Source organism: Astatotilapia calliptera, chromosome 18, assembly GCF_900246225.1.
Source record: "Astatotilapia calliptera chromosome 18, fAstCal1.2, whole genome shotgun sequence".
Classification (NCBI taxonomy): domain Eukaryota; kingdom Metazoa; phylum Chordata; class Actinopteri; order Cichliformes; family Cichlidae; genus Astatotilapia; species Astatotilapia calliptera.
Genome location: NC_039319.1, coordinates 24,347,653 through 24,366,193, shown reverse-complemented (window position 1 = coordinate 24,366,193; position 18,541 = coordinate 24,347,653). Strand labels below are relative to the sequence as shown.

General features: G+C 39.8%; 1 protein-coding gene across 1 annotated transcript; it reads left to right on the top strand.

The window, feature by feature from the left end:
- The first annotated feature begins 4,477 nt into the window (after positions 1–4,477).
- Positions 4,478–17,172, top strand: asip2b (agouti signaling protein, nonagouti homolog (mouse) 2b). Its single transcript, XM_026149844.1, has 4 exons — positions 4,478–4,600; positions 4,723–4,845; positions 11,354–11,427; positions 16,399–17,172. The coding sequence occupies exons 1-4, from the start codon at positions 4,495–4,497 to the stop codon at positions 16,564–16,566; spliced, it is 471 nt and encodes a 156-aa protein (XP_026005629.1). The 5' UTR covers positions 4,478–4,494; the 3' UTR covers positions 16,567–17,172.
- Positions 17,173–18,541: the final 1,369 nt, after the last annotated feature.

The window sequence follows — 18,541 nt, the reverse complement described above, 5'->3', positions numbered from 1 at the left end:
TCTATTAATACATAGTGAGCGAGAAAGGTGACTGGAAAGGAAAAACTCAATGCATCATGGGAATCCCCCGGCAGCCTACGTCTATTGCAGCATAACTAAGGGAGGATTCAGGGTCACCTGGTCCAGCCCCTAACTATATGCTTTAGCAAAAAGGAAAGTTTTAAGCCTAATCTTAAAAGTAGAGATAGTGTCTGTCTCCTGAATCTAAACTGGAAGCTGGTTCCACAGAAGAGGGGCCTGAAAACTGAAGGCTCTCCCTCCCATTCTACTTTTAAATACTCTAGGAACAACAAGTAGGCCTGCAGAGCGAGAGCGAAGTGCTCTAATAGGGTGATATGGTACTACAAGGTCATTACAATATGACGGGGCCTGATTATTTAAGACCCTGTATGTGAGGAGCAGGATTTTGAATTCAATTGAAGGCTGGAGGGGAGCTGGAACCTATCCCAGCTGTCATGGGGCGAGATGCCTGGACAGGTCACTCGTCTGTCACGAGGCTAACTCAGAGACACAGACAATTATTCCCGCTCACATTCAGAAGGAGAACATTCAAACTGCACAGGAAGATCCCAGCCGGCTGGTGGATTCGTATCCAGGACCGTCTTTTTCCTTCGCCACCATCAGCAGGTTAAGTGTTATATACTTAACATTGCAGTGGTTAACATGTGTGACTTGCACATGAAAGATCACAAGTTGGAAACAGGGAGATGACATGAACCCAGCATCAGGGAGCCACAAGTTAGTGCACTCCCAGTGCTCCTTCCAAGCACTGAGGTCTATGTCAGGAAGGCTTCCAATGCTAAACCCACTATGTGGATTGATTTGCTGTGGCGACCCCTTGGAAAATAAAAGACTGACTGAAAGTACCGTTATACTAATGAGAAAATGTCTAAACTAAGGTTTTGAACCTGATTAATTTTTCCTCTTAGTATTTACTTCATTGAGTTGAGTTTTTAAGATATTATCATTATATTATTATAAAGCATGTATAGAAGAAAACAGCTCATCCAGACTTAAATAAAAGTTAAATTGAATTAAACTTTGACCGCTCTTTTTAAAGATGCCTATTACAAGCAGCCAAATCAAATCTTGGCCTTGACTGTCTCACTACACTTGTAAGAAATGGCCACTTGCAGTGAGAGTTATATACAACTCCATTTCTAAAAAGGTTGGGATGTTGTATAAAATGTCAATTAAAACCAAATACAACAGTTTTCAGATAGAAAACAGAACTAAATAGAACAATAGAACCAGAAACCATGTTAAATGTTTAAACTGAGATGTTTCACTATTTCATGAAAAAATGCTTATTTTGACTGTGATGTCAGCAACACGTCCAAAAAAGTTGGGAAAAAGCTGGAAAAGTAAGTGCTGCTAAAAAGAGGCGTTGAGGAATATTATGTAACTATGCAAGTTAACTGACAGCAGGTCAGTAACATGACTGGGTATAAAAAGAGCATCTTAGAGAGGCAGAGCTTCTCAGAAGTAAAAATGTGCAGAAGTTTACCACGATGATGTTCCTCAATGTACATTTGTAAAGACAGCAATAATCTCATCTACAGAGCATAATATTGTCAAAATGTTCAGATAATCTGGAGAAATCTCTGTGTGCAAGGGACACGGGTGAAATATTGGATGCCCGTGATGTTTGGGCTCAGAGAGCACTTCAGTAATAACAGGGAAATCACAGCAGGAACACTTCCAGAAATCTCTGTCTGTGAACACAGCCCACAGGGGCATCCATAAATACAGGTTAAAGCTCTAAAATGCAAAGAAGCCAAATGTGACAACTATCCAGTAACATCGCCATCAAAGCTCCTTTAAATGGGTTGACGCAACCTGGAAAACTGAAATCTGAAATTTGTTATCAACTTGTCTTCAGCCTTTATCTCTGATGGTATTGAGGTGCATTAGTGCCTATGAAAATCATAGTGTGCACACCTGGAAAGGCACCATCGGTGCTGAGAAGTTTATGCAGGTTTTAGAGCAATATGTGCTCCAATACAGAAGGGAAGGTCTTGCATATTTCAGTAAGGCAACGCTAAACTGCATCTGTTACAACAGCACGACTTCACCGTAGAAGGTGCTGAACTGGCTGCCTGCAATCCAGATATTTCACCAACTGACAACATTTGGAGCACCATGAAATGGAAAATACAGTAAAGAAGACCCAGGACTGCTGTGCAGCTATCACACAACTATCAGACAACATTCCTCTGCCAGAAGTCCAGCAGATGCTCTCCTGAGCTCCCAGATGTTTAAGGACATCTGGGAACTTCCTCAGCTTACCCATTTGACATGTTTTCTGTGTCTTATTTTAAATAAAATACAGGTTTATGGCATTTACATATCATTGCATTCTGTTTTTATTTGCAGTTTAAAAAGCATCCCAACATTTTTGGATGTAGTAATTAATATCATATTAGATAGTAATTCTTATCCAATTCAGGATTGCAGGGAATTCAAATTTACCTGACAGAGAACTGCAGCTTATTTTTGTTTATCTCAGAAATGCGTGACTCGAAGTCTGCATTCAAAGCCAGAGCACAGAGAAACTTTGTAAACTTACCTGCCACGTGTGCATCAGTGTATGAGGAGACGATGGAACACCATAGAGATTCATTTATCACGTTAAACCTCCGGTTATTGCTCGCTACATCTGTTTGTAGAATCAAAAACTTGGCACACGCTCCACAAGAAAAACAAGACAAGTGAAACATATATGAGAAATGCAAAAAAAGGAGTAATTTCACTTTCCCCCTGTGATTACTCCCATTTGTAAATGACTGACTCTATACAGTTGATCCACTTTCATCACAAATGACTCAAAAACGTTCTGGTATTACATATCATATCATATATCATATTAAAAACAGGCTTCGGTCGATCTTAATCTTAATCTTAAAGCTATTTGTCAACGTGATGGGACAGAAAGGCTCTTTATATTGTATACACGAGACACAGACCAGCTATACTGGAGAGGTTTTCAATCTTTCTGACTTTTGATATATGGGTATATTTTTTTCTTTCAGCAGTTCAGAAATGAGTTGGATTCTAAGGTTTTATGTGAGAATCCCAATGAGGTGGGCTGCTGCTGACCCGTGTTTATGTTCCCACACTCTTTTTATTATTTGGGTAAATCCTAATGTGCCTTTAAGTTACTATACATGGCATATTTTGCCAAAAGACCCCAAGACAATGAGTTTTTGTACTTTGGAAGCCCACCATGCTCCTGGTTTGCTGTGTTATCTTCAGGTAATTTGATTAAGCAAAACTATTTAGAAATATGTTCCCAGAAAGCACGACTTAATCTCAAAGAATAAATGTTTCAAAAATTGTTTTTGACACAGGTTGTCTCTGGGCCAAGGGATTAGGTACAAAAGCAGGGCCTCTATGAAGTTCTTCTCAGTTTTTATTCCACTTCCACAAACATGAAAAAATAATAAAATTTAAAAAAAATAAAAATAAAAATCCTCCACTTACCACAAACTAACAGTAACACATGAAAACCACAGGATCTGGGGCCCTCAGGGCAAGTTTGAAATCCAGCATCAGTGTGGTTTTAAAAAAAAGAAGCTGTTGTTCTTGCCGTGCAGATGCTAATGTTTAGTGAATATTTTTGCAATGCCAACAGCAAAGCAGGGGCTCCGTTGGAAAAAAAAAATCTAGACCATTCTTTAATATAATTTCCAGGTTTCTCTAACGGAATATCACCATTTTAACATAGAGCACACGAGGAAACCATACTGAAGTGGCACGGCATACGCTAAGAATACATATTCAACTGTTTCCAGTGAAAACCACAGATGCAGGGAGCACTCTCTGTGATGGGGAGCCAAAATATGTATACATATATATATATTTATGTTCACATAATCCAGCAATTCCCATCCACCCAGAGTATTGTAAATGCAACAATTTCACCCCATTGATGTAAGGACCCTGAGTCCACCCACCAGTTAGGCTTCTGTTTGAATGCAGGCCAGCAGATGTACACAAAGCAGCTGTGCAGGAGGGAGTGAGGCTATAATACAACCGCAGAATTTGCACTCCTGAAGTCCAAAGTTGTCCTCTAAGGCACAATTTTTTTCTAAATTAGCATTTAAAAAGAAAAGGTTTCTGTTATACTGAATAATAAATACATAAGTGCAGATTGCAAAATTGGGTTTGTTTTGCACCATCATAATCATGCAAAGCTAAATATTCCTTTATGTTTGATTCTTTGTATGGACTGTGCAATACCACAAAGCAAGTGTAGTTTCTTGTTATTTGTTGTATTTCAACACTGTCTGCTCCAAGTCTGTGTCTGCAAGGGTGAGAAAATACACCTGTGAAGATCATAACCTATTTAGTGGTGGTGGTGGTGGGGAGGGGGGGGGGGGGGTTGCTTTGGGGCTCCACAAGACCAATAAATCCGCCCCTGTATTTTTCAATTTAGTAATTTCTCCCGTAATTTCTCAGTGTAGACTGACTGGTCTTCAACCAGATTCTGCTATGCATCGAGCCCATCACGTCGCGAGTGCGTGTTTCAGTCCTCGTTCGCAGACCACCTCCTCTTTCACAGCCAGAGAGAAACCTGAGGGAACCAACCAGCCAAGGCGTACGTCACTCACAGATTTCTCCTCCTTTAGCCCCTTAAAGTCCGATATTTATCTTCTAAACGTTAGACTGATTGTTTTTGTTGTTGTTGTTGTTGTTTTTTTGCACCATTGTCATCAACAGATCTCATCATCATCATGAGGAAGATCACCGGCAAACACTTGTTGTGCTTCTTCCTGCTTGCCTTGCCGATGTCCTGGGCAGAGGACACCAAGAAGGATGTGCGGAAAAGGGAGAATGTGACAGGTAAGGATCGATGAGCACAAACCTGATTTGATGTAGTTTTTATTTATTTATGATTATTATTATTAAAAAGAGTCGTGAGGCTGGAGCCTCACCGACAATACCGCTGCTTACAGTGCTGGATAGATAATGACACAGAGTGATGAGGGTCTGTGGGTCTGTGTGTCTGAGGACTGAGCACTTAGTATAAACAGATGCGTTATTCTAAGCAGACTAAAAAAATCATTAAAAACCCCCCAATAATTAAATAAATAATTACATAACTAAATCCATCTGAGAGGAGGGATCTCCTTTACGACCCGAAAATAGTAAAACTTAACGAACTCCCAGTCCAGGCAGCACACACGCTAAAGCTTTGATAACAGCAGGATTTATTTCAGCATTGTTAATGCATAGCATTGGTTTACAATCGTTATGGGGGGGGGGGGGGTATATGTCACATATTTGTCACATTTTGTAAATTTATCATTGTGTTTTCAAATTTAAAAAAGCAACCAAATTAAAATGAAGATGGAATGATCTGAGATTAATTCTGAGCTTTGGGCATTAAATGACAAACAATGTCCACCAGGTTTGTCTAAGTCTGGCTTCTGTCTGTAGAGACAAGCTCACCTGTAATATAGTCAAAAAATAGTTTTTTTCACCATTTTCAATATAACTTGAGAATATAAACAATAATTGTATTTTGCTCTTCAAGAAGCTGCCGTTGCTTTCTTCATTGTAATGCAACAACAAAGTGATCTCAAGTGTTTTAAATGTCTGCGGATTATTATTGGAGAAGCATCCCTGCAGTGGTCCACGTAGTGTGGTAGTAGTATATTATGTTTATTAGGTGAGCTGATCATGTGAAAAAACATTATCCAGTCATGCTGGTGGAGAACTGTTGAAGTTTCACGGGGCGGATTAATAAAACGAACTAAATAAAACCATAACAGTTGTGACACAGTGAGGTCAGAGCCTCAGACACCTCTACACTGTTAGAAAAAACATCTTAAAAAAACAGTAATATTCCGGCAGCTGGGGCGCCAAAATAATACCGTAAAATATCAGAAAATAACTTACTCATAAAAATACGGTTATTTCCAGTAATGAAAATACAATTTGTTGCCCTAATTTTACATGGGATTTTGCCTTTTTCAAGTGCTTTTAAACATTAAATTAGGCACAATTTAATGTGATTAAACAATGAAATTACCTATAAACAAGGTCAATGAATGCGGCAATATAAATCATAATACTTAAATGTACAGAAATATACAGTTAACAGTTGGTTTAAATAATAATGGATTGCATTCATATAGGGCTCTTTGAGACCCTCAAAGCGCCTTACAGTTCCACTCTGGCTATCACCAGTAGGTGGCAGGTGAGGTGTCTTGCCCAAGGACACAACGACCGAGAGCGTCCGAGCCGGGGCTCGAACCTGCAACCTTCTGATTACAAGGCGAACTGCCAACTCTTGAGCGATCGCCCTAAATGACAACAATGATAATAATTATTTGATTTAAAAAAAGTTTATAAGAATCATTTTATATATTTTTCCATAGCATTACATACATTTGAATTTAACAGTTCAATCTTTCAAATAACGGACAGATATTTGTGAAATCATGATACATTTGTGAATGTATTTTAACAATATTTAAAAAACAAGAAAATTATGTTTTATTAGATTACAGTGATTTTACGTTAATTTACATTTGAAATGTGAAATCACAGTCTATTTATGTGAATTTAATGATATTCTAGAAGAACAATACAAAACTGTAAAATACACAGTAAAATACTTTTATATTAAGATTTTGTTTTACAGTGTACAATGCCTTTAAGAGCCCGTTTGCTCTGGTGATGTGAAAGGAGTAGAACACCCTTCACATTTTTTCTTAGAACAAAACAATTCTGATGCTTTTCAGGGGAAAACCAGATACCAAACACCAGAGACACATTTAAATCATAGCTATTTATTTCTTTTTAAAGACAGTATTTCTTCCCTCTGATGTTCCAGCATGATAAGAGTTTGCAGCTGGAACACTGGAAAATGGGCTGAATATTTACACATATAAAATGATGATTAATGGTTCCAATAATCATTTGCAACAGTAGATGGTTTAACGCTAACCCTTTTCCTTGAGAAACAGCTCTGGAGTGTCAGTGTATGCTGGTAGCATGTAATGAGTTCAACCACAGTGTTTGTGTGCATTGTGCACTGTGGTCTCATAGTCTAGGGGTTAACGCATTTCCCTATTTTGATTCTGCAGAATCAAAATAGGGAAATGCGTTAACATGCATATGCTAAAATGCATATGCATCACCTCGCATGCGAGATGATGCATATGGTAAATGGCCTGTATCTATATAGCGCTTTTACTAGTCCCTAAGGACCCCAAAGCGCTTTACATATCCAGTCATCCACCCATTCACACACTGGTGATGGCAAGCTACATTGTAGCCACAGCCACCCTGGGGCGCACTGACAGAGGCGAGGCTGCCGGACACTGGCGCCACCGGGCCCTCTGACCACCACCAGTAGGCAACGGGTGAGGTGTCTTGCCCAAGGACACAACGACCAAGACTGTCCAAGCCGGGGCTCGAACCGGCAACCTTCTGATTACAAGGTGAACTCCCAACTCTTGAGCCACGATCGCCCCATCATATGCAGCCTTTTCCAGAGGTGTGGACTCGAGTCACATGACTTGGACTCGAGTCAGACTCGAGTCATTAATTTTATGACTTTAGACTTGACTTGAAAAAATGTTCTAAGACTTGTGACTTGACTTGGACTTTTACACCAATGACTTGGGACTTGAATTGGACTTGAACCGGTTTACTTGAAAAGACTTGATATTTTACCCCAAATATAAAATTTAACATGCATATTATATAGAGATTGAAAATGTGACGTCATTCACGGGTAGAACCGCAAAGGATTCTGGGAATTCGTGGCAAGCGGTACTAGCGCACGCAGGCTTTCAATTGAAATCAGTCACACAGCGATAAAAAGAAACACAAAAATGTCAAGAAGCTGTTGTATTATTAACTGCAATAGCCGGTCGCATGACAGCCACGGGAAGCCGACGGGTAAAGAGATCGGTTGTTATCGGATTACGTCGTTGAAGAGAAATTGTTCGAGCCATGTTTCCGAAGTAACAAAGACGCGACGGATGGACTGGATTGCAGCCATTCAAAGGTCAAATATAACGTCCCAGAACACTCCAGCTAACAGGCTAGTCTGCTCAAGCATTTACACGAAGGTCAGTGTTTTTTAGTAGTTAATACGTCATTTTCATAACATAATTGGTGATATAGGTTACAAGCAAGTCTGGCGCTGAACAGAAATTGTCGCGCTATGCTCCTGTGTTTATTGTGCATAAATAGTAAATTGTCCTGACACAATATTGCGTTTCGCCTCTGTTATTATGGTACATTGACAAAAACATATACTTTTATTCACAGGATAAAACAGGTTTTTTGTATCACTAATTGCCCAGTACGATTACAGCATACAATATTATTGTCACTGCTACATTTCTGTGATGGGTACCAGAAATTATTTCCACTACTAATTAATTACCGTTGAGCTCAAAGGTCCTATTAATAAACGGTTAACGAATGAGTATTTATGAAGACGATTTGTGAGACTGGTAAACTTATGATACGTACGATGGTCTTTCGTTCTACACGGTGCGTTTCAAGGTCCTGTACCCATCCGTCGGTAAACTGTACCTGGGCTTGTTGCAGTGACCGGAAGTTACTAAACTTCATGAGTGTATGCACTCACTCCAAGAACCGTATAATTATAAATATGCATATAAATGTGCTACAATGAGATAGCTGACTTCATCTAACTAGCAAATGTTTTCCAGGCTACGTTGGTGATACAGTTTTTTTTAATGTGTATGATATTTTTGTCATGCGATTTTAAAGCTGGTCCTACAACCGCATCCAAGAATAACATGCAGCGTATCTCAGAACTGTCGGTGAAAATTATTCTTGGAGCTAGGTTTAATTGAGCTGCATTTTAAAGAGGTGCAATTTCACAATTTGTGTATATTTTCTAAGTTCACTATTTTGTATGTGTTGAGAAAAACACAGATTTTAAAATTAGATGGTCTAATATTTACATTTAGCATAACTGCAACATTATTTTTTCGGTTTTTTTTAAAGACTCGAAAGGACTTGAAATTCAAAGTTTCAGACTTGTGACTTTACTTGGACTTTTACACCAGTGACTTGAGACTCGACTCTGACTTGCCTGACATTACTTGAGACTTGACTTGAGACTTGAGGATAAAGACTTGAGACTTACTTGAGACTTGCAAAACAATGACTTGGTCCCACCTCTGGCCTTTTCAGCTTGTCTACTCCTTCTGTTCTCAAGCCCAGATGAATGACTATGTGAGGAAGGTCTGGTGTGAAGTCTCTGCCAAATCAAGTGTTAAAAAATTGTATTTCCATTTGGAGCAGCTGAAAGTTTCCTGTTTGCATGTACTGTTAATAGAAAAATGCATATTTAGGGCCCCTAACCTCAAAATGATTGTGATACAATTGAAAGTATTTACAGCTTGATTTAGAATTCTTGCTTTTAAACAGCAATATGACAGATGCTACACCAACACAGCATCACCTTTTGACATACAGTCTAAACCACAGTTACAAATGTGATCACTCAGTGTGTGGATATCTTATAATCAAGTGGGGAAAACACTTGGCTTTAGCAGCCAATTGCTCTATTAACATTTAAAAGAGGCTGGAAAAGTGAGCTAAATATGATTGAGCTACACGGAAAACCAACCATCTGATTTTCATGAGAAAGCAGGAGTGAGGGAAACATTTCAAATGTAAGCACAGAGAGGACATGGGAGATGAGAGTTCATCATATTTTCCTGCAGAAGATTGATGGGGACAAGACAATTTCAGATAGCGTAGTAAAATAAAGATAAGATCAGGGTGCACACGAGAACCTCGGGAACAGCAGGAGGCACAAGAAAGGGCGTTTTCCACAAATGTGGCTGATATAGTCTAAACATCTGGTCAAAAAAAGAAAATCGCCCCAAGGTGTTGCGCTGCACCTTTTCTTACCATCCAGCACAACACCTTGGGGCGATTTTTATTTTTGAGCAGATGTTTAGACTATATCTGTGTTGTGCTGGATGGTAAGAAAAGGTGCTGCAGCTATCAGTCACGGGGCAGAAGGAAAGAAGTCATAGCCAAAAGAGAGGCTTTTTGATTTGTTGAACTTCTGCAGCATCCGGTATGGGAGGGTGAGTGTGTTGCTGGTGCCAGTATGTGAGGTGAGTGGTTTGAAAACGTTGTTTCGATTATGATCAAAAGAATGTCCAGGCTGGCCGAGAGTCAAATAATTCTGATTTCCAGTGGAACGTTGGCTACCTTCTCTGCCATTTCTGTCTGTGAAAAAAATCCCCAAAACAAAACACCTCAGTGTCTTGGAGTCTTGGATGCGTATCACATACCAACACGCTTTAAAGCAAACATCTCTTTGTCAGTGCGCCCCAGGGCAGCTGTGGCTATAATGTAGCTTGCCATTGCCAGTGTGTGAATGTGTGTGTGAATGACTGAATGTAGTGTAAAGCGCTTTGGGGTCCTTAGGGACTGAGTAAAGCGCTATACAAATGCAGGCCATTTTATGTCCATTTGTAGGCTTGGCATGGCAAAATAATTTGGAGGAAGAAAAGAAACCTGCTGTGCTGTTTTGACTGGACTTCTTACAAGTATAAAGCAAAATAAATGATTTAGCTCTAAATGTGTAAAAATTTTCTCTTGCTTCACAGCCAAGAAGAAAAAATCAGTCACGATTGACAGAAACTCCCCTGCTGAGGAAAAGGAGTTGTAGATGTTCAGCTGATCAGTCATAAATCTTTCCTCCTACTAGACTATAGATGATCCAGAAAGAAAAGACGATGGAGATCTCAAAGACAACAAATGAGCAGACTTTGAGAAAACCTTTTTAGTATTTACTTAATGATGCATATAAAAAAACATTAGCAAAAATAACCTTTTTTTTCCTTGCATCCATGCAAGCACAGACTATAATACAATTGAATAAAACGTATTATTGTTTTTAAAGCCCTCCACAAATATGATGCCCACATTTTCTAGTCAGTAAAGCTGGGTTTTCTTTGGCTTGTTTTGAGGAAAAATATGCATATTGTATAAATTTCCTGCTCTGGACCCCAGTTACTGTAAAACAAGCCCGTGCTCCAAGTTCTCCGACTTTGCCAGCTGTCAGCTTTAACCCCTCCCCCTCCTGTGTGGCTTCAACTCTGCTCTCGCTGTTGGTTAACCATGGCTGGTGCCCAGACACTCCCTCCAACAGGAGATCCTGGTCTCCTTATTTCATAATCTAAGGGCCGATTCTTGTAGTATTTAGTATTAGAGTCTTAAAATATTTACTATTGTACATATTTACAATTTTTAATCATGTATTGTGCACAAGGGGCTGCATTGTTGAAACACTGAATTGATCTTTTGACTCTGCTTTTATTTCCATTCCCAGTTTGGAGCCAAGCGAAGAATAGGCGGCTGTTTGCAAGGCAAAAGATTTCTCCACCACGCCAAAGTGTCACTCCCGTAAGTTTTTACTGTCGACTCTATTTGTCATAAACTCACTGATTTAGTAGTAACACTAAAATTGCTCCTTTTAAAAGTATTCAGAGGTAGTTGCTGACATGTTTCAGTGACACGCCCTTAGTCTTTGTAAAGATGTTCCTGAAAATGCCTTTTTCGGTTTGTTAGGCAATTTTTTTTATTGTGAGGCGAATTTATAATCCTGTTTATTGGATTTGAAAATTTGCTGCTTGCTTTCCATTGGCAGGAAAACGCCAGACAGCAGTGAACACATGTGACATGCAGCAAAATGTGGTGACAGCAACACAACCCAGTTTTCCACAAGGATCAAATTTCCCACCAATGAAAACGTAGCACATCACAATAATTTAACAGTGATGATAGAAATTCAGTGTGACCTTAATCCTGCCCTCAGTGTCGTGAACTCACTTGTTGTAGTTTTTTATATTGCTAAGACATATTTCTTGAAACCATTTTGTTAAAACAATACAAACAAATCAATCTTCAAGCTATCTCTTGAAAACTCCATGCAGAAAACCTCCAGTGAAACCGAACAATTATCTATGCAAAGTTTGAAATGTGCTCAGATCAGTGTTTTCACATCAGCCTAACAATCAAGGAGCTCTTTAACTTTTAGCTGTTTTAGCTCTTGAGACTGTGTTTTAGCATGAAAGTTAGCTCACGGGTGAGATAGAGACTGACACCAACAATTGATGGCAACAAGAAAGGCAGAGGAGGAAGTGTCTGTGTAAGAGGATGATGAGAGAAAGATCAGGAAACTCAGATGAAATTTACCAGCTGTTTAAATACTTTTGTGTTCGTGGAGTTCCAAACCAGATGAAAAAGAAACGGAGAACCAAATGACTTGCATGTGTCACATTTACGTTCATTAACAAAAAAGTTTTGATTCATTCATAATAAATTCCTGTGTTGAGCTTATCCCGGCTGTCAACGAGTCACTTGAAGTTTAAGTCCTGCTTTCATCGTCTGTTTTGAAATTTTTGTAGATTAATTAGACAACCACAAAAAAGTGGACATTGTTTTTTGGAGCTACCCGTTAGGAATACCACGCTGTTGATGTAGCGTAACGAGGGCTCAGAAGTCTTATTTCTACTTGGTTGAAATGAACTGGAAAAAAATGTGTGGTTTTTATGGACGGATAAAACTGGGTTTTACGGGTGGGGTGAGAGGCTGGAGAAAAGGGTGGACAGTTAAACAGCTTTGCTCTGGCAATTGTGGAAAGTGCATCAACCTGCGTTAGTTGTTTTTTTTTTACAACTGCTTTTTGTCTTATAAGACTCGGATTGAGTCACATGACTTTCACAGTTTTTTGTGCCACATAATTATAAATCAGGTATCTAAACGACCCAGTATTAAGAAAACTGTAGAAAGAGGACACTTATGAATGAATTACAGCATGAGAAATAATTTGTAGAGGATGGCACAGTGGTCATCTGCAGTGACTGACTGAGGGTGAAGGGATGGAGACAGGGCAAATGACCCACTGTGGACAAGAGCCAGAGATTAATAATAACAAATCATTAAATGCAGACTGGTGTATAAACACATAGTGAGTGAAACAAGGTGAATCAAGAAGAAGCGCACAGTGCATCATGGAGCCTGCAGCAGTCTAGACCTTTTGTAGCATAACTAAGTGAGGATTTAGGGTGACCTGATCCAGCCATAACTATAAGCTTTATCAAAAAGGAAAGCGCTTACTCTAATCTTCAAAGTAGAGACAGTGTCTGTCTCCACAAACTGGGAGCTGGTTCATAGAAGAGGAGTCTTGAAGATGAAGGCTCACCCTCCCTTACTTTTAAATATCCTAGGAACCATCAGTAAAGCAACAGTAAACATACTGTCAGCACAGCAAACCATGTGGGAATTATTAAAGGACCCAAGATGCAGGCACTACTGATGTGTGGGCTTTTATTGAGGAGGATGACATACAACAAAAGGCGAGGGTGGCGAGAACAGAACTGACAAAGCCTAAACTGGGAAAACTAAGAATATAACAAACCTGAAACCTAGAGACAAAAACAGACCCGCAGGGAGACACAGACAAACCAGCAACAGGCAGGAGAACACACAGGGCTTAAATACTCACAGGAGTAATCATGGGATGGGAGACAGGAGGGGAACACACCTGGGAGAAATCAGGGCTGACGAGACACAGACGTCAGGCTGAGAACACTCACATGAGACACCGACCTTCAGAATAAAACAGGAAACTCACAGACACAGAGAACCGGACAAGACACTGAACTTAACAGACAGATTCACGAGCAGACACTGTGACACCATGGACAGACAGAGGGAACACAGAGAAGTGGGAGCAGGCAGGCAGGCACAGAACAGAAACCTAACAAATGGCAAACTTTAACAAAAGACATAATCAGAATAAACAAGAACATAGAATATTATAAGGAAACACAAAACACTGAGTCGTCAGACTCAGAACCATGAGCTAGACCCAGCAGTCTTAGCTAATTATAGGCCAATCTCCAACCTTCCTTTCATATCAAAAATCCTTGAAAGAGTAGTTGTCAAACAGATAACTGATCATCTGCAGAGGAATGGCTTCTTTGAAGAGTTTCAGTCAGGTTTTAGAGCTCATCACAGCACAGAAACAGCTTTAGTGACGGTTACAAATGATCTTCTTATGGCCTCTGACAGTGGACTCATCTCTGTGCTTGTCCTGCTAGACCTCAGTGCAGCGTTCGATACTGTTGACCATAATATCCTATTAGAGCGATTAGAACATGCTGTAGGTATTACAGGTACTGCACCGCAGTGGTTTGTATCATATCTATCTAATAGACTCCAATTTGTTCATGTACGGTAAATGGAGAGTCCTCTTCACACACTGAGGTTAATTATGGAGTTCCACAGGGTTCAGTGCTGGGACCAATTCTGTTTACACTATACATGCTTCTCTTAGGCAGCATCATTAGAAGACATAGCATACATTTTCACTGCTATGCAGATGACACCCAGCTCTATCTGTCCATGAAGCCAGATAACACACACCAATTAGTTAAACTGCAGGAATGTCTTAAAGACATAAAGACCTGGATGGCCGCTAACTTTCTGCTTCTGAATTCAGATAAAACTGAGGTTATTGTACTCGGCCCTGAAAATCTTAGAAATATGGTATCTAAGCAGATTCTTACTCTGGATGGCATTACCTTGGCCTCCAGTAACGCTGTGAGGAACCTTGGAGTCATTTTTGACCAGGACATGTCCTTCAATGCACATATTAAACAAATATGTAAGACTGCTTTCTTCCATTTGCGCAACATCTCTAAGGTTAGAAATATCCAGTCTCAGAGTGACGCTGAAAAACTAGTTCATGCATTTATTACTTCCAGGCTGGACGACTGTAATTCATTATTATCAGGATGTCCTAAAAACTCGCTGAAAAGCCTTCAGCTAATCCAAAATGCTGCAGCAAGAGTCCTGACATGGACTAGAAAGAGAGCATATTTCTCCTGTTTTGGCTTCCCTTCATTGGCTTCCTGTTAAATCCAGAATTGAATTCAAAATCCTGCTCCTCACATACAAGGTCTTAAATAATCAGGCCCCATCTTATCATAAGGACCTTGTAGTACCATATCACCCTATTAGAGCACTTCGCTCTCGCTCTGCAGGCCTACTTGTTGTTCCTAGAGTATTTAAAAGTAGAATGGGAGGCAGAGCCTTCAGTTTTCAGGCCCCTCTTCTGTGGAACTAGCTTCCAGTTTGGATTCAGGAGACAGACACTATCTCTACTTTTAAGATTAGGCTTAAAACTTTCCTTTTTGCTAAAGCATATAGTTAGGGTTGGACCAGGTGACCCTGAATCCTCCCTTAGTTATGCTGCAAGAGACGTAGGCTGCCGGGGGATTCCCATGATGCATTGAGTTTTTCCTTTCCAGTCACCTTTCTCTTTTTTTTTTTTCTTTTTTTTTTTTCTGGAAGTGACATCAGAAACAGCAGCATGTGACATCACGTGATGGCGGAGCTTCAGTTCATCCTTTATCCAGTCACCTTTCTCACTCACTATGTGTTAACAGACCTCTCTGCGTTGAATTATATCTGTCATTAATCTCTGTCTCTCTTCCACAGCATGTCTTTTATCCTGACTTCCTTCTCTCACCCCAACCGGTCGCAGCAGATGGCCCCGCCCCTACCTGAGCCTGGTTCTGCCGGAGGTTTCTTCCTGTTAAAAGGGAGTTTTTCCTTCCCACTGTCGCCAAAGTGCTTTCTCATAGGGGGTCATATGATTGTTGGGTTTTTCTCTGTATCTATGAAGCGCCTTGAGGCGACTTTTGTTGTGATTTGGCGCTATATAAATAAAATTGAATTGAATTGAATTGAATTGACACATACAGTACTATGAGGTCTTTAGGATAAGATGAGGTCTGATTATTTAAGACCTTGTATGTGAGAAGATCACAGAAGAAAAGCAACTATGCAAGAAATACGCTCGATCTTTCTAGTCCATGGGTGTCAAACTTAAGGGCCTAAATTCAGGAAAGAATAAATGTGTAATTAAATGTTATCATATTGTTAGAAAGGTGAATTTCCATCTTAAGTGGTCTGGCCCACTTTAGATCAAGTGCACTGTATGTGTTGTCCTATGATGTAGGATGAATTTGACTCCCTCTTATAGTCCCTGTCAGAACTCTCGCAACAAAACGTGTTTCAGTGAGTGAGATTTTTCTTAAAAGAGTAAACAGGACTTGTGCCTAAATTTAAAAAATAACAACAAAACAAACTGTTGAAGCTTTTGCCAAAAGGCTGATTTAAAAAAAATCGTTTAGTAATAACAGTGAAGTTAATGGCTGTAAAACCGAAACAACACTAAAACGCTTTGTAGAGCTGCCATGAGTCGGGGGGTCAAATAGTTCACATGTGTTTAAAAGACTTTTCCACTTCTTCCACTGACTCGTGCTTTTTCCACATATTCTGTCTCTGTTGGAATTGCTTTAGAAGCACAAGTCGAACCTCGTAACTCCGGCGCGTCGCTGCGGACGCTTGATGGAAAGCTGCTCCCCTCACCTGCTGTGCTGCGACCCCTGCGCCTCCTGCCGCTGTCGACTCTTCAACACCATCTGTCACTGCTGGAGGATGAACCCCCTCTGCTTAAAGAGGACCTAGATGCAGCACGCACATGCATGCACATGCACGCAAACACATCACAACGCCTGAACATATATTGTGGTTGACAAAAGAGCACGGAAAGATTCACATGTGCTCTGTGGGTTTGTCTGCACAAATGCGGTTAAGCGATTAAACTTCAAAATAAAATCGAAGCATTTTGAAAAATGCTTCTGATATTATGTGAGGCATTTGTTTGTATTTGTTTGTATTTATTCAAGAGTTCTTCTGTCTTCAGCGGAAAAAAAATACTCACAGAAATCTTTGCACAGTGTTAAAATATCTTAAAACATTATATGTATGCATAAAAAGAGATGGGTGATGTGCTTTTTCATGTATGTAGACAATCTGATATTAACTGTGTGTTGCATTATGGGTATTTCCCACATTTTTGCTGCTTTTGAATATCTTGCTGCTGGGGATACCTGCAAGTAAATTTACTTTGGAACATAAATGTGTTGTTGCTTTTAGACTTAATGAGGACCAAATGGCATTTACTTATGTACCCCACGCCTTGAAAATCAGATATATATGTTTGGACTTGCCTGCCTCTTGTGGATTAAGGAGTTTATATTTTTGCTATTGAATAAACACGCTGTAAGCCTACATTCTCCTTGCATTGCTCCATGTGGAACCTATTAAGATGCTAAAAATCATTTTTAATGATTTGCTACTTTAATGTTGATTTTAGAGTAAATGCGGTACACAGGATTAAAAACAAGAGAGTAAAGAATACGTTACTGCAGGCCAGACAGAGGGAACACAGAGACGTGGGAGCAGGCAGGCACAGAACAGAAACCTAACAAATGGCAAACCTTAACAAAAGACATAATCAGAATAAACAAGAACATAGAATATTAGGAAAAACAAAACACTGAGTCGTCAGACTCAGGACCATGACACATGCAGTACTATGAGGTGTTTAGGATAAGATGAGGTCTGATTATTTAAGACCTTGTATGTGAGAAGATTTACCATTAAAGTCACAGAAGAAAAGCAACTATGCAAGAAATACGCTCGATCTTTCTAGTCCATGGGTGTCAAACTTAACCCTGGAGAACCTATAGGGTTAAATTTGACCCCATGGGTTCTCCAGGGTTAAGGGCCTAAATTCAGGAAAAAATGAATGTGTAATTAAATGTTATCATATTGTTAGAAAAGTGAATTTCCATCTTAAGTGGTCTGGCCCACTTTAGATCAAGTGCACTGTATGTGTTGTCCTATGATGTAGGATGAATTTGACTCCCTCTTATAGTCCCTGTCAGAACTCTCGCAACAAAACGTGTTTCAGTGAGTGAGATTTTTCTTAAAAGAGTAAACAGGACTTGTGCCTAAATTTAAAAAATAACAACAAAACAAACTGTTGAAGCTTTTGCCAAAAGGCTGATTTAAAAAAAATCGTTTAGTAATAACAGTGAAGTTAATGGCTGTAAAACCGAAACAACACTAAAACGCTTTGTAGAGCTGCCATGAGTCGGGGGGTCAAATAGTTCACATGTATTTAAAAGACTTTTCCACTTCTTCCACTGACTCGTGCTTTTTCCACATATTCTGTCTCTGTTGGAATTGCTTTAGAAGCACAAGTCGAACCTCGTAACTCCGGCGCGTCGCTGCGGACGCTTGATGGAAAGCTGCTCCCCTCACCTGCTGTGCTGCGACCCCTGCGCCTCCTGCCGCTGTCGACTCTTCAACACCATCTGTCACTGCTGGAGGATGAACCCCCTCTGCTTAAAGAGGACCTAGATGCAGCACGCACATGCATGCACATGCACGCAAACACATCACAACGCCTGAACATATATTGTGGTTGACAAAAGAGCACGGAAAGATTCACATGTGCTCTGTGGGTTTGTCTGCACAAATGCAGTTAAGCGATTAAACTTCAAAATAAAATCGAAGCATTTTGAAAAATGCTTCTGATATTATGTGAGGCATTTGTTTGTATTTGTTTGTATTTATTCAAGAGTTCTTCTGT

What these genes read in the sequence shown, in the direction of transcription:
- asip2b (XM_026149844.1), top strand. Translation starts at nt 4,495, where the DNA reads ATGCATCGAGCCCATCACGTCGCGAGTGCGTGTTTCAGTCCTCGTTCG. An exon ending in GGGAACCAACCAGCCAAGGC is followed by an intron (nt 4,601 to 4,722) that starts GTACGTCACTCA and finishes TGTCATCAACAG; the next exon opens with ATCTCATCATCATCATGAGG. An exon ending in GAAAAGGGAGAATGTGACAG is followed by an intron (nt 4,846 to 11,353) that starts GTAAGGATCGAT and finishes TTCCATTCCCAG; the next exon opens with TTTGGAGCCAAGCGAAGAAT.